Source organism: Typopeltis vanoorti, chromosome 3 (assembly GCF_054136105.1).
Source record: "Typopeltis vanoorti isolate ZY-2024b chromosome 3, IOZ_Tvanoo_1.0, whole genome shotgun sequence".
Classification (NCBI taxonomy): Eukaryota; Metazoa; Arthropoda; class Arachnida; order Uropygi; family Thelyphonidae; genus Typopeltis; species Typopeltis vanoorti.
In genome coordinates this window covers 173041630-173054027 of record NC_143551.1, presented here as the reverse complement: position 1 = coordinate 173054027, position 12398 = coordinate 173041630, and the positions used below count along the sequence as shown (strand labels likewise).

Sequence of the window (12398 nt, the reverse complement as noted above, 5' to 3'; positions counted from 1 at the left end):
CCCCATGAACACACGGATCTACAGCCATAAATACTTAACCCCCATGAGGGGGCTAAACTCATCCTAATAGGGACAGGGGAGAAAAAGGAGGAAACTCCATATGAATAAATAAATAAATTGTTTTAGATGCCATCTCTTCATAGCAATCCATATTATCATAATTAAAATCACTCATGATTATCACCCCCTTTCTTATGGGGAACATAACCATTCATTTACCAATTATTTTATTGAGTTTACACCTCTACTAGTTTCACATACCTTATAGTACATTTCATCAATAGAGAGAAATATAAAAAAAATGCAATGACCTGGTTAAATGATAAGAAAATTAATGCAGACAATAACACAGAATATTTGCAAAAAAACAATAACAATGATGAGTGCAAGGAATTTGTTGTGTTATGATGGACAGTAAGTGTTGAAAAGAGCATCCAAGATCTACTTGCATCAGGTTGATGTAGGATCATGCCTTGTTCCTTATTGGATTCATGTGTGTTTTTAAACATTTCCAATGATTCTTGCTCTTCAAATGCTCTGACAAAGAAATTATAGTTAATGTATGCACTTGTTGTATGCTTCCATAGTGTTTTTATTTTTTGTCTGTTCTTTGAGGTGCTCTGACATGCACACCACATATGACCAAGCTGTACATCCCACAACATAGCAATGTTGTGGGGTGTACAGCTTCCAGGGAAGTGACTTTGTGTACTCCAAGTTATTTAAGTAATGAATAGCAATGTTTTTGACATTGAAGGAGACCTGATATTTTTTTTGTCATGGAGAGAAAGCAACTTTTATTCCTTATTGAAGCAATATCTTTGATATCTTGTGTGTAACAGAATACATATTAAGATGTGCTACCTCTTCTCTACATTCTATTTTTTTTTTTTTTGTCTTTTTATCTTTTTACCTAAGAGAGGTCCCTTTAGAATGTTTGCAATTGCTTTTTTTTTTTATTAAAAACATTTTTTTTTTTTTTGGATTGGGCAGCATTACATTGAGATATCTGAGTTATTGGCTTCTCTTTTCTCTACTCTAAGAGAAATTATTATTATTATTATTATTATTATCGTAATTCTCGTGGAAAGGCTTAGACATTGGTTATACATTCATAATAAATAGCTTAAGGAAATTACAACGTACAATAGAATATACATTAAAATAAATTTTAATATACTTCCAATATTTCAGCAAACGTCATATTGCCATTATCACAGGAACTTAAATACAAGATATGTGCACGCAAGCACAACACACAGTAAATGAGAAAATGAAGCAGGAAGCTATTCTCTCTCCAAAAAGTCCTAATGGTGCCCCGTAGCCGGCAATGTTGGTATTCTTGGCCGATTGGGCTGAAGGACTTCTGATGTAGGTTTCCCAAATTTGGTGCAGTCTCATACAACCAAATTTGTTGAGGTTTGGATTATTTCTTAGGGATGAGACTGATTCCATGAATAACCTTTTGTATTTGAATTTACTATGGTGTATTATCGTGGCTTTCTTCCACTGTATTCTATGGCGGGTATCCAGTGCATGGTCTGCAAGACCAGAGTGGCTGTATTGGTGAAAATGGATGTAGTCCTTGTGTTCTGAAATTCTGATATTAGCTGTCCTGCTTGTTTGGCCAAAGTAGGACAGCTTACAACTGCAAGAGACTTGGTATACACTAGGTAGGTGGTCTAGTGGGGGTAGGTTGGTGTTTAGTGGAGCGGATAAGGGATGACAATTTTTTATAAGGTCTGTAACAAGAAGTTAAGTCATGTATTTTTAGGATTTTTGTAATTTTTTCTGAGGTGCCTCGGATATAGGGAATGGTGATGGATTTAGAGTAATCCTTGTTATGAATGGGGGAGGGAGGTTGTGGTTTATTGGTTTCAATATTTTTTGGATTTTTTTGGGGGGTAGCCATGGGCTAAGAAAGTGTTGAGAATTTGGTTTAGTTCTGTGGTCAGGGCATTGTCATTGGAACAGATAAGTTTAGCCCTGTCTTAATGACTCTATATTGTTGTGAGGGGAGCAGGATTGTTGGTGAATGTATCTGCCTGTATGGGTGGGTTTTCTATAAACTGAGAAAACCAAGGTTCCATCAGGCTGGTGGGTGACTAGTGTGTCTAAGAAAGGAAGGCAGTTGTTTTTTTCTTCTTCCAGGGTGAACTTGATTCTGGGGTATTAGTTGTTTAAGTGTGTTAGGAAGGAGAGGAGTGCATCAGGGACCATGTGGCCAAATAGCGAACACATCATCAACATAGCGAAGCCATATGGTTGGTTTTTGTGTGGCAGAGTTTAAGGCTTTCTCTTCAAAAGTCTCCATATAAAAGTTGGCCAAGGGTGGGGAGAGTGGAGAACCCATGGCTGTCCCCTATATTTCTTTGTAGAATTTTCCTTGCCAAACAAAATAGCCTGAGTTCATTGTAAAATGAAATAGGGCTGTGATATCGGGAGGAAATTTAGCTTGGATTAGCTTTAAGGATTCTTTGAGTGGGACATTTGTGAATAGGGAGAGGACATTAAAACTGACCATTACATCAGTGTGTTTGAGCGTAAGGTTTTCTATGCTGGCTTTGAAGTGGGCTGAGTTTTTCATGTGTGAAGGTGTGTTGCCAGTATAGTGTGTGAGGGCTTTGGTCAAATGTTTAGCTAGTGTATATGTGGGGGAATCAATGCCATCCACTATGGGACGTAATGGCACATTTTCTTTATGTATTTTTGGGAGTCTCTGTATAGACACCACATGCTCAGACAATCTGTTCAAGGTATTCCACACAACTATGCATGCTAAAGCCTGCTTCTCATTCCCTTGTTTACAGCCTCTTTATGCAGCTTCCATGGTTTCATTTCATTTCCCAAAAGGCTCTCCGTATTTATAACCATGAGAGCCAAGCTTTGCTCACGGAACAATTCGCCGCTACTGGTCGTTTCCTTATTGACACTAACTTAGCTATCCAGACACTCGAAGATGAGCTTTCCAATACCTTAAACCACGAGATTTGGTCTATTTTATACGACATCTCGTGCGCTGCTGTGGATAAAGAATTTAAAAAAGTATGGGAACGACACATCAAAAAATTTGAGAATTTAAAAAAGAACTCGAACTTTATACCAAAACTTCCTTCCGACATGCTAATCAACCTTTCGTCAATTAGTTTGAAACCTGAAGCACTCGATGCTCTCTCACGTAGCCACAACTTCGTTATTGTGCCCAGAAGAATACCTGCCTGAAGACATTATGATACAAATTGAACACGGGATACGACACCTTCCAAACCACATTGCCAATGATATTAGACTGGATGTGGCTTGTGTTCTGACCAAAGCAAAACCACCAAAAACCAACATGCACAATAAGGAAATTAAATCTCTGCAAGAATTAAAGAAAAACAAGGAAATAATAATCCCCAAAGCGGATAAAGGGAACGCCACTGACAAGGATGTTTACTTTCTCCTCACTTGCTTAGTATATATGCAGAGGACATCATGCGTGAAGCATTGGATGAGCTCAGGACAGGAATTACAATAGGAAGTAGATTGATCAGTAATCTGAGGTATGCTGATGATACAGTACTCCTTTGTAATGAAATGGAAGAACTAGGACTAATTCTTGACAAAGTTAACAAAATAAGTAATAACAGAGGACTTCAACTCAATTCTAGCAAGACAAAGATCATGGTTCTCAAAGGAAAAACAAACAGAGAAGCTCTTGAGAAACAAGTGTATCTTAATGGAGAAAGAATTGAGGAAGTCAGCAAGTTTGAGTACCTGGGATCCATTATTAATGTGAAGAATTGCTGTTCAGAAGATGTCAGAAAAAGGTTAGGAATGGCTAAAACAACAGTCAAAGACCTGTCTAAAATCTGGAAGGATGGATCCATCTCCATGGGAACAAAGTTGAGGATTTTAGATGCAGTTGTTTTTCCAACAGCGACTTATGGATGCGAGACTTGGAACCTAAAGAAGTCAGATAAGAAACAGATATCTGCTTTTGAGATGTGGTGTTACAGAAGGCTGTTGAGGATATCATATACTGAAAAGCGTACAAATGAATGGGTGTTAGAAAAGATTAGTAGAACTTTAAGGCTCCTTAAGGATATTGACAGAAGAAAGTTAAAATATTTTGGACACATAGAAAGGATGGAAGGAGGACTTCTCAGAACAGTAATAGAAGGTAAAGTTCCTGGAAAAAGAGGCAGGGGTAGACCATCAATGAGATGGATGGATGGCGTGTGTGGAGTGTGATTTTCAGAGAGTTGAGGCTGCCAGAAAAGCAAACAACAGGACTACATGGCAAGGCCTGGTGTGGAACATCATCGAGCATCGGAGTGACCATATGGCATCTGTAGTTGCCCAGTGAACATAGAGAGAACACTGTATTACTTAACCAAAAGGATTACACAGGTAAGTTGAATGCTCTATTGTTAGATCGGACTATTTACCTCCCTATCAAGTACAATCCCACCAACTCACAAATTAGAAAACTCCACAGGCTCCTTAAGAAGGTCACTTCTTGGCCTGCAGAAGTCACTAACAAATTAAAACCGTTTAACTCCATACCCCCCATATATATATATGGACTCCCAAAAATACATAAAGAAAATGTGCCATTACATACCATAGTGGATGGCATTGATTCCCCCAAATACAAACTAGTTAAACATTTGGCCAAAGCCCTCACACATTGGCAACACACCTTCACACATAAAAAACTCAGCCCACTTCAAAGCCAGCATAGAAAACCTTACACTCAAACACACTGACGTAATAGTCAGTTTTGATGTCTCCTCCCTATTCACAAATGTCCCACTCAAAGAATCCTTAAAGCTAATCCAAGCTAAATTTCCTCCCAATATCACAGCCCTATTTCAGTTCACAATGAACTCAGGCTATTTTGTTTGGCAAGAAAAACTCTACAAACAAATAGAGGGAACAACCATGGGTTCTCCACTTTCCCCCACCCTTGGCTAACTTTTATATGGAGACTTTTGAAGAGAAAGCCTGAAACTCTGCCATACAAAACCCAACCATATGGCTTCGCTATGTTGATGATGTGTTTGCTATTTGGCCACATAGTTCTGATGCACTCCTTTCCTTCCTCACACTTAAACAACCAACACCCCAGAATCAAGTTCACCCTGGAAGAAGAAAAAAACAACTGCCTTCCTTTCTTTGATACAGTAGTCAGCCGCCAGCCTGATGGATCCTTGGTTTTCTCAGTTTATAGAAAACTCACCCATACAGGCAGATACATTTACCCACCCCCCACAACAATATGGAGTCATTAAGACACTACACAACAAGACTAAACATATCTATTCCAATGACAATGCCCTAACCACAGAACTAAACCACATTCTCAACACTTTCTTAGCCAATGGCTACCCCCCCCCCCCCCAAGAAAAAAATCCAAAAAATATTGAAACCAATAAACCACAACCCCCCCTCCCCATTCACAACAAGGATTACTCTAATTCCATCACCATTCCCTATATCCGAGGCACCTAGGAAAAAATTACAAAAATCCTAAAAAATGACTTAACTTCTTGTTACAGACCTTATAAAAAATTGGTATCCCTTATCCGCTCCACTAAAGACCAACCTCTCCCTTCTGACCTACCTGGTATATACCAAGTCCCTTGCAGTTGTAAGCTGTCCTACTTTGGCCAAACAGGTAGGACAGCTAATATCAGAATTTCAGAACACAAGGACTACATCTGTTTTCACCAATACAGCCACTCTGGTCTTGCAGACCATGTGCTGGATACCTGTAGAATATAGTGGAAGTAAGCCACGATAATACACCATAGTAAATTCAAATACAAAAGGCTATTCATGGAATCAGTCTCATCCCTAAGAAACAATCCAAATCTCAACAAATTTGGTTACATGAGACTGCCCCAAATTTGGGAAACCTACATCAGAAGACCTTCAGCCCAGTTGGCCAAGAATACCAACATTGCCCGCTAGGGACAGCATCAGGACTTTTAGGAGAAAGAATAGCCTCCTACTTCATTCCTCATTTACTGTGTGTTGGGCTTACGTCTTGTATTTAAGTTCCTGTGATAATGGCAGCATGACATTGCCGAAATATTGGAAGTGTATTAAAATTTATTTTAATGTATATTCTATTGTACGTTGTAATTTCCTTAAACTATTTAGTAAGAATATTATTATTATCCTAAGACCCCATGGAGTCAAAAACTCATCTAGGAGGTCCCTTTGTCATACACAAACACACAGCTCATCATGCCATGCCTTAAACACATTCAAATTCTCTGTATATACACCACATGCTCAGACAATCTGTTCAAGGTATTCCACGCAACTATGCATGCTAAAGCCTTCTTCTCACTCCCTTGTTCACAGCCTCCTTATACAGCTTCCATGGATGACATGATTTCTTGTTCTCCCATGATCTCCCATCATTTTATGAATAACCTCTTCACTATTGATCCTATAACAACTCCTTACCAAATTGTACATTTCTATCATATCATCCCTCTTACTAGACTGTAAATTGCATCTTCTCAACCTTTAGTCAGTCACCTCTGCACCTTTTCTAACATCACTTCATTCTTTTGAAAACGAGGTTACCAAATCTGTACACAGTACTTCAAGGCCTAATCAGAACCTCATACAATGGAACAAGAATCTCCTTACTTTTACAAGTCAGTGTCCTCTGCATCATTCCCAGAATTTTTAGTATTGTTCTCACAATTTTGACAATGTATCCACTAAATGTTAGATCCTTATTCACTATCACCCTAAGATTTCTTAGATCTCTTATTTCCTCCACCTCCAACAATATATCCTGACCAAGAGTAAACTCTTCATCCCACCTTTGCCAAAATTTAAAACCTTATATTTTGCAACACTGAACTGGCAAACCCACTCCCATGTCCATTCACTCAATGTATTCAAGCCTTCTTGTAAGGCCACAACTTCTGCTCTACACTTCAATATTATTAACATACAGGTTAAACATTAATGGCCCCTAAAACAGACCACAAAGGCACACCGCTAGAGACTTTCCTCTTCTGGGATATTGGACAGCCAATCTCCGATCCAGTGCATTAATCGAATATTGAACTCCATCCGCTCTAATTTGACTATCAACTTATCATGTGGTAATCTATCAAAAGCTTTGCAAAATCAAAGTATACTACTACTACATATCCTTCTCGTCTGTCCAATGAAGCAGTCACCTTTATTGTAATAAATAAGTAGACTACTAAAGCATGATCTTCCTTTGGCAAACCATTGATGTCCATCAAAGATAATACTGCTGTTCCCAACCCAATTTGGGATCCTAGTTTGCACTAGCTTCTCCAACGCTATAACCACATCTGACAGACAGATTTCATGCTTGAGTACTATCACCTCCTTTATAAAGTGGCACAATCCTGCCCTTCTTCTACTCCTTTAGAATTCGACCGACCGGAAGACTCATATTAAAAAAAAATATATCAAGGCAGATGCCAAATCCCTGGCACATTCCCTCAAAATACATAGAGCTATATTATCAAGTCCCACAGCCTTATTAACATCAAGTTTGCTCAATTCCCTATATACCTCTGGCTCATTTACACAGTCAGTCTCTCCTCCTCATCATCAACTGCTCTCAAACTCTCCATGATGTCTCATTCACAAGGATGAAAGACCGTTATGAACTGCTCATTAAATATCAAACTCTATCTTCTGCAGCAATTGTTCTTATACCATTTTCTCCAATCATTCTGTTTTTTTGCTGGCTACATATCAAAAGATATTTTTGGAATATTTTGGCTTCATTAGCTAACTTGCTCATACTTCACTCTTGCTACCCTTACCAGTCAAGTCACCATCCTTACCTCTTTATTGTAATCTCATGGAATTGATTATTGTCAGTCCTCTTATGCTGCCTCCAAAATGTCTTTTTCCTCTGTATCGCATGCTTAATCTCTTCATTCATCCATTTCTCATCTACCTTATTTAACCTTCTGACCCTTAGAATATGTGGATTGCAGAGGTTGGTTGATAGGCAGAGAAGAGGAGATATGATAGAAACATTTAAATTACTGAAAGGTTTTTATAGGATTGATGCAAGGGAAATGTTTCAGCTGTGTGATAGTGATGGAAGAACAAGAAGTCATCCCTGGAAATTAAAGAAGAGTGTGGTTAACGAGGGTGTCAGAACAAGGTTTTTTGCCTGGAGGGTGGTGAACGAGTGGAATTCATTGCCTGACTTAGTTGTGAGCTCTTCGTCTGTAAATGAATTCAAGAAGAGATATGACAGATATTATTTTATTAGTTTGGGTCTCCTGCAGTGAGTCTACTGACTCCATTTAGATACCCATAGTAGTAATAATAATAATAATGTTGAATAACCCAAGCTGAATTGACCTTCTGATCAGAATCCTTCATATTTTCAATTAAATGTGCTGTATTTCTGAATATAGGCATTCTGTCTTGACTAACAGTGGGACTATCACCTGTATGAAGTATCTCCTTTAAGAACATCTAGCATGCACTATGAGATGCTGTGGTATATCTTATTTGTGTACTCATGTAAGTTAACAATACATAAAGTATATGAATTTGAAAAGTTACTCATCAGGCAAAAAATATTCATGAATTTGTAACTCTAATTAAGCATACAAAATCCACCAGCAAATAGAAATCTCCCTCTCCGTTCTTATAGGTGGCAGGGATTTTCCTAATGAAAACATCAGGTTTTCATCCTTGAAGGACAAATGGGACCAGAAATTAAACACAACTCACAGGCATACACATTTTGTACACAGTGCAAAACTCTAATTAAATTAGATTTTTATGAAGCTGAATTAAACAGCGATGATAAGCCATATTGAGATTAACAGCCAAGACAAGATGAGATGAAAAATACAGAAAATAATCAACTCATTAAAGAATAGAAACAAGAAAGGCTAACCTTTGTAAACAATCGTGTGTCCTTTTCATCAATATCTTTATCTCCTTTGGTCCATGTGGCAGTAGGTTTTGGAAAGCCAGTAAAAGGCACCGTAATTGAAAATTCCTGACCTGCTTTCACAACTATATCCTTAACTGCTCCAATATCTATTCTTGGTTTGTCTGTAAAAACAAAATAAATAAAAATTTTGAGTGAAAAATATTTTTCTTTACCATTACAGTGTTAGTTACCTTAACAGTTTGTTAGAAAAGTGTGGTTAACAAGGGTGTGAGAACTAGAGTTTTTGCTTTGAAGGTGGTGAGAGGGTGGAATGCATTGCCTGACTCAGTTGGGAGTTCTTTGTCTGTAAATGAATTCAAGAAGAGGTAATAGATATTGTTTTGATAGTTTGGGTCTCCTGCAGATGAGTCTACTGACTCCATGGAGATATCCCTAATAATAATAATAATAATAGTATTTCAACTGTTTACTTTCATGGTAACAATATTATTTATATGAAAGAAACAGAAATATATATACAAATTTTCTTTTTGCATTAATAAGTGAATTGTGGTAACAGCTACCATTTTCAATGAATGGATACAGGAGAGATTTTTCAAATGAGAGTACTAGGGAGTAACCCCATAAGCTGTGAGATGGAGTCATAAATAAGTGGGTTTTATTTTATTTATTTTTTTACTGTGGTTCCTATATTGTTTTTCATAGAGAGAGAGAGAGAGAGAGAGAGAGAGAAGGAAAGAAAGACAAATGAGAAGGGTGAGTGTCACTGGAATTAATAATAGAACAGTGTTAGAAAAGAGCTGTTAAAAAACATAAGCTATTTTGAGTAATAATTGGCAGATTTGTTTGAATTTTGGTGTTGTAACATTAATTTTTCTAATTTAGTGTGTCTCCATGATTTCTGGTGTCATTTATGAATTAAAATTGCCTTATTTAAATAGAACACAATGGCAGTACTCATGAGGTCAACCCCACGAGCATTGACCAGAACAACTAGACGGGAGCCACAAAAATCAAATAGCATTAACAAATTTCAAAAATTATTTGATGTCGTGAGTGTAATATGTATGCATGGCAGAATGTAAGAGATATGTTTGAGGAGATAAAATAAATGGATTATGTCCACATAACATAGACATGAAAGAAAAAATAGTAGAAATAGTGACAATGGTTATAAGGCAATATGATATAAATTGGAGATTGACAGGAAGACTTGGATGTTGCTATAGGCCTGGGAAAGTAGAGGATGGTGATGAAGAAATGTATAAACAATTTGGATTAATGAATAAAGGAAGGGTAATTATTATGGGCGACTTTAATTATGGTGGTATAGATTGGAATGAAGAGACAGCATTTGGGAATAAGGAAAATGAATTTCTCGAGTTCTTGAGATATATAACTATCTCAGGCAGCATGCATATAAAGGAGGGCATGCAAGAATTGAGAGTTTTAGATCTGATCATTTCATCAGAGGATGTAATTGTGAGTGGGGCTTTGCACTTTCATCCAGTTGGTGAGAGTGATCATGTGGCTAGCTATATGCACACTTCTATGAGGAAAGGATATATGTGCAAGTACAAGGCTTATGACATGCTTACCAGACAGCTTGGAGCTATAGTATGTAATGAGGAGTTGAGCAGTAAGGAAATAAATGCTGCTTTGAACTGACAATGATATACATAACAGTATCTCCTTGTGTGAATGTATTCCGAAGGCCAAAAGGCTGAATAAGGTAGGTGTAAAATGGATGAATGAGTCTCAAGCATGAAATTTGAAAGCACAAGGCACTTTGGAGGGAGTATAAGAAGAAAAATGGTAATAATTGGTTATGTGAAGATTATAAAGAACAAGCCAGGGGAGAGACTCAGTTAGTAAGGAAAACAAAAGTGAGATATTTAGCAAATTGCTTGAAGAAAAACCCTAGAGTTTTTTGAGATATTTTATTATTATTGGGGGAAAGAATCCCGACCACACCTTATCGTAGCCCCCCCCCCCCTGGACCCTTGAAGCACTTGACCAAATTTCTTAAGATCTGATTTCAAAGTGACTAACGTGGCAATGGCATTTAATTTAACAATGAAGAGTCATAGAAAGATATCAACAACATTATTATTATTATTATTTAGGAATCCAAGGAGTCAAAAGACTCCTCATGAGAGGACCTTCCCTGGAAATGCAAGTCTATGAAGACTCAACATGGAAGGTCTCTCCTAGGAAACACAAAGTCTATCATACCACTACTTAAACTCGATGACCGTTCTCGCTCTCACCACTCTATCAGGCAATGCATTCTATGGTTCAACCACCCTCCATGTAAAGAAACCACTCCTCACCCTCTTGCTCACAGTTTCCTTTCATAACGTCCAGAAATGGCCTCTTGTCATCACTCCTTCCCGCTGTTCAACCAAGTGAAAGAACTCCCCAGTGTCAACCCTGTAACCACTTCTCAACAGCTTAAAAGTCTCAATCATATCACCTCTCCTTCTTCTATCCAACAAACTCTGCAGTCCACATTCCCTCAGCCAATCCTCATAATTAACATTGTACAGTCCTGAATCTGTCTTTATTATCTGCCTCTGTACCCTTTCTACAGTTAATTTATCCCTTTCAAATCCTGTGGACCAAAATCTCAGAACAATAGTCTAAGTGTGGTTCTGATCACAGTCTTATACAATGGAATGATAACTCTTTTATCTCTGCAGGTCAGCATCCCTCTCATTATTGCAGCAATCCCTTTTGTGTTACCTTCACCACCTTTGCGATATGTCCCTTGAATTTCAGGTTTCTATCAATCATCAACCAGAGATCTCTTGTCTCCCGAACTTCCTCCAGTATATCTCCTCCAATAGAGCATGCAGCGTCTCTTAGATGTATTCCAAACCTCGAGGCCTTACATTTTGCTGCATTAAATCGGACCCCCATTTATTTGCCCATCTGTCTAGCTTATTCAAATCCTCTTGCATGACTGCTACATCTGCACTATTACTAATAACCCTTCCCATCATCCGCAAACATCTGGATATCCCCCTGAATTCCACTGACAATGTCATTAATATAAAGGTTAAACAGTATAGGTTCCAGTACTGAGCCCAGTCGGACCCCACTTGTAACCCTCTGCCTCCTTGAAACTACCTCACCATACACAACTTTCTGATACCTATCGAACAGCCACTGCTAAATCCAGTTGACCAACCTGACATCCAGACCAATGTGCTGCAACTTAAATATCAACTTATCATGTGGCACCCTGTCAAATGAATTCACTAAGTCTAAGAAAATGGCAGTATATGCCTTTCCCTCATCTACTGCTCTTGTAACTTTATTATAAAAGGCTAGCATTTTACTAAAACAAGAGCGCACCCTCACAAATCCATGTAGACTCTCACAGATAACATTACCCTCATCTGCCCAATGTTGTATACGATCCCTAAATAATTTCTCCAAGATCTTATCAACTACTGATTACACACAAAGT

General features: G+C 38.0%; 1 protein-coding gene across 5 annotated transcripts in view; it reads right to left on the bottom strand.

Annotated features, from left to right (window-relative positions):
* LOC150108743 (twitchin-like) overlaps positions 1-12398 on the bottom strand; it is a 2666638-nt gene that overhangs the window by 770218 nt on the left and 1884022 nt on the right. For all 5 annotated transcript variants that reach the window (XM_090390962.1, XM_090390961.1, XM_090390964.1 and 2 more), the window contains one exon: positions 8924-9084. In XM_090390962.1, coding sequence (XP_090247088.1) covers positions 8924-9084 — 161 coding nt within the window. The remainder of the gene's footprint in view (positions 1-8923; positions 9085-12398) is intronic.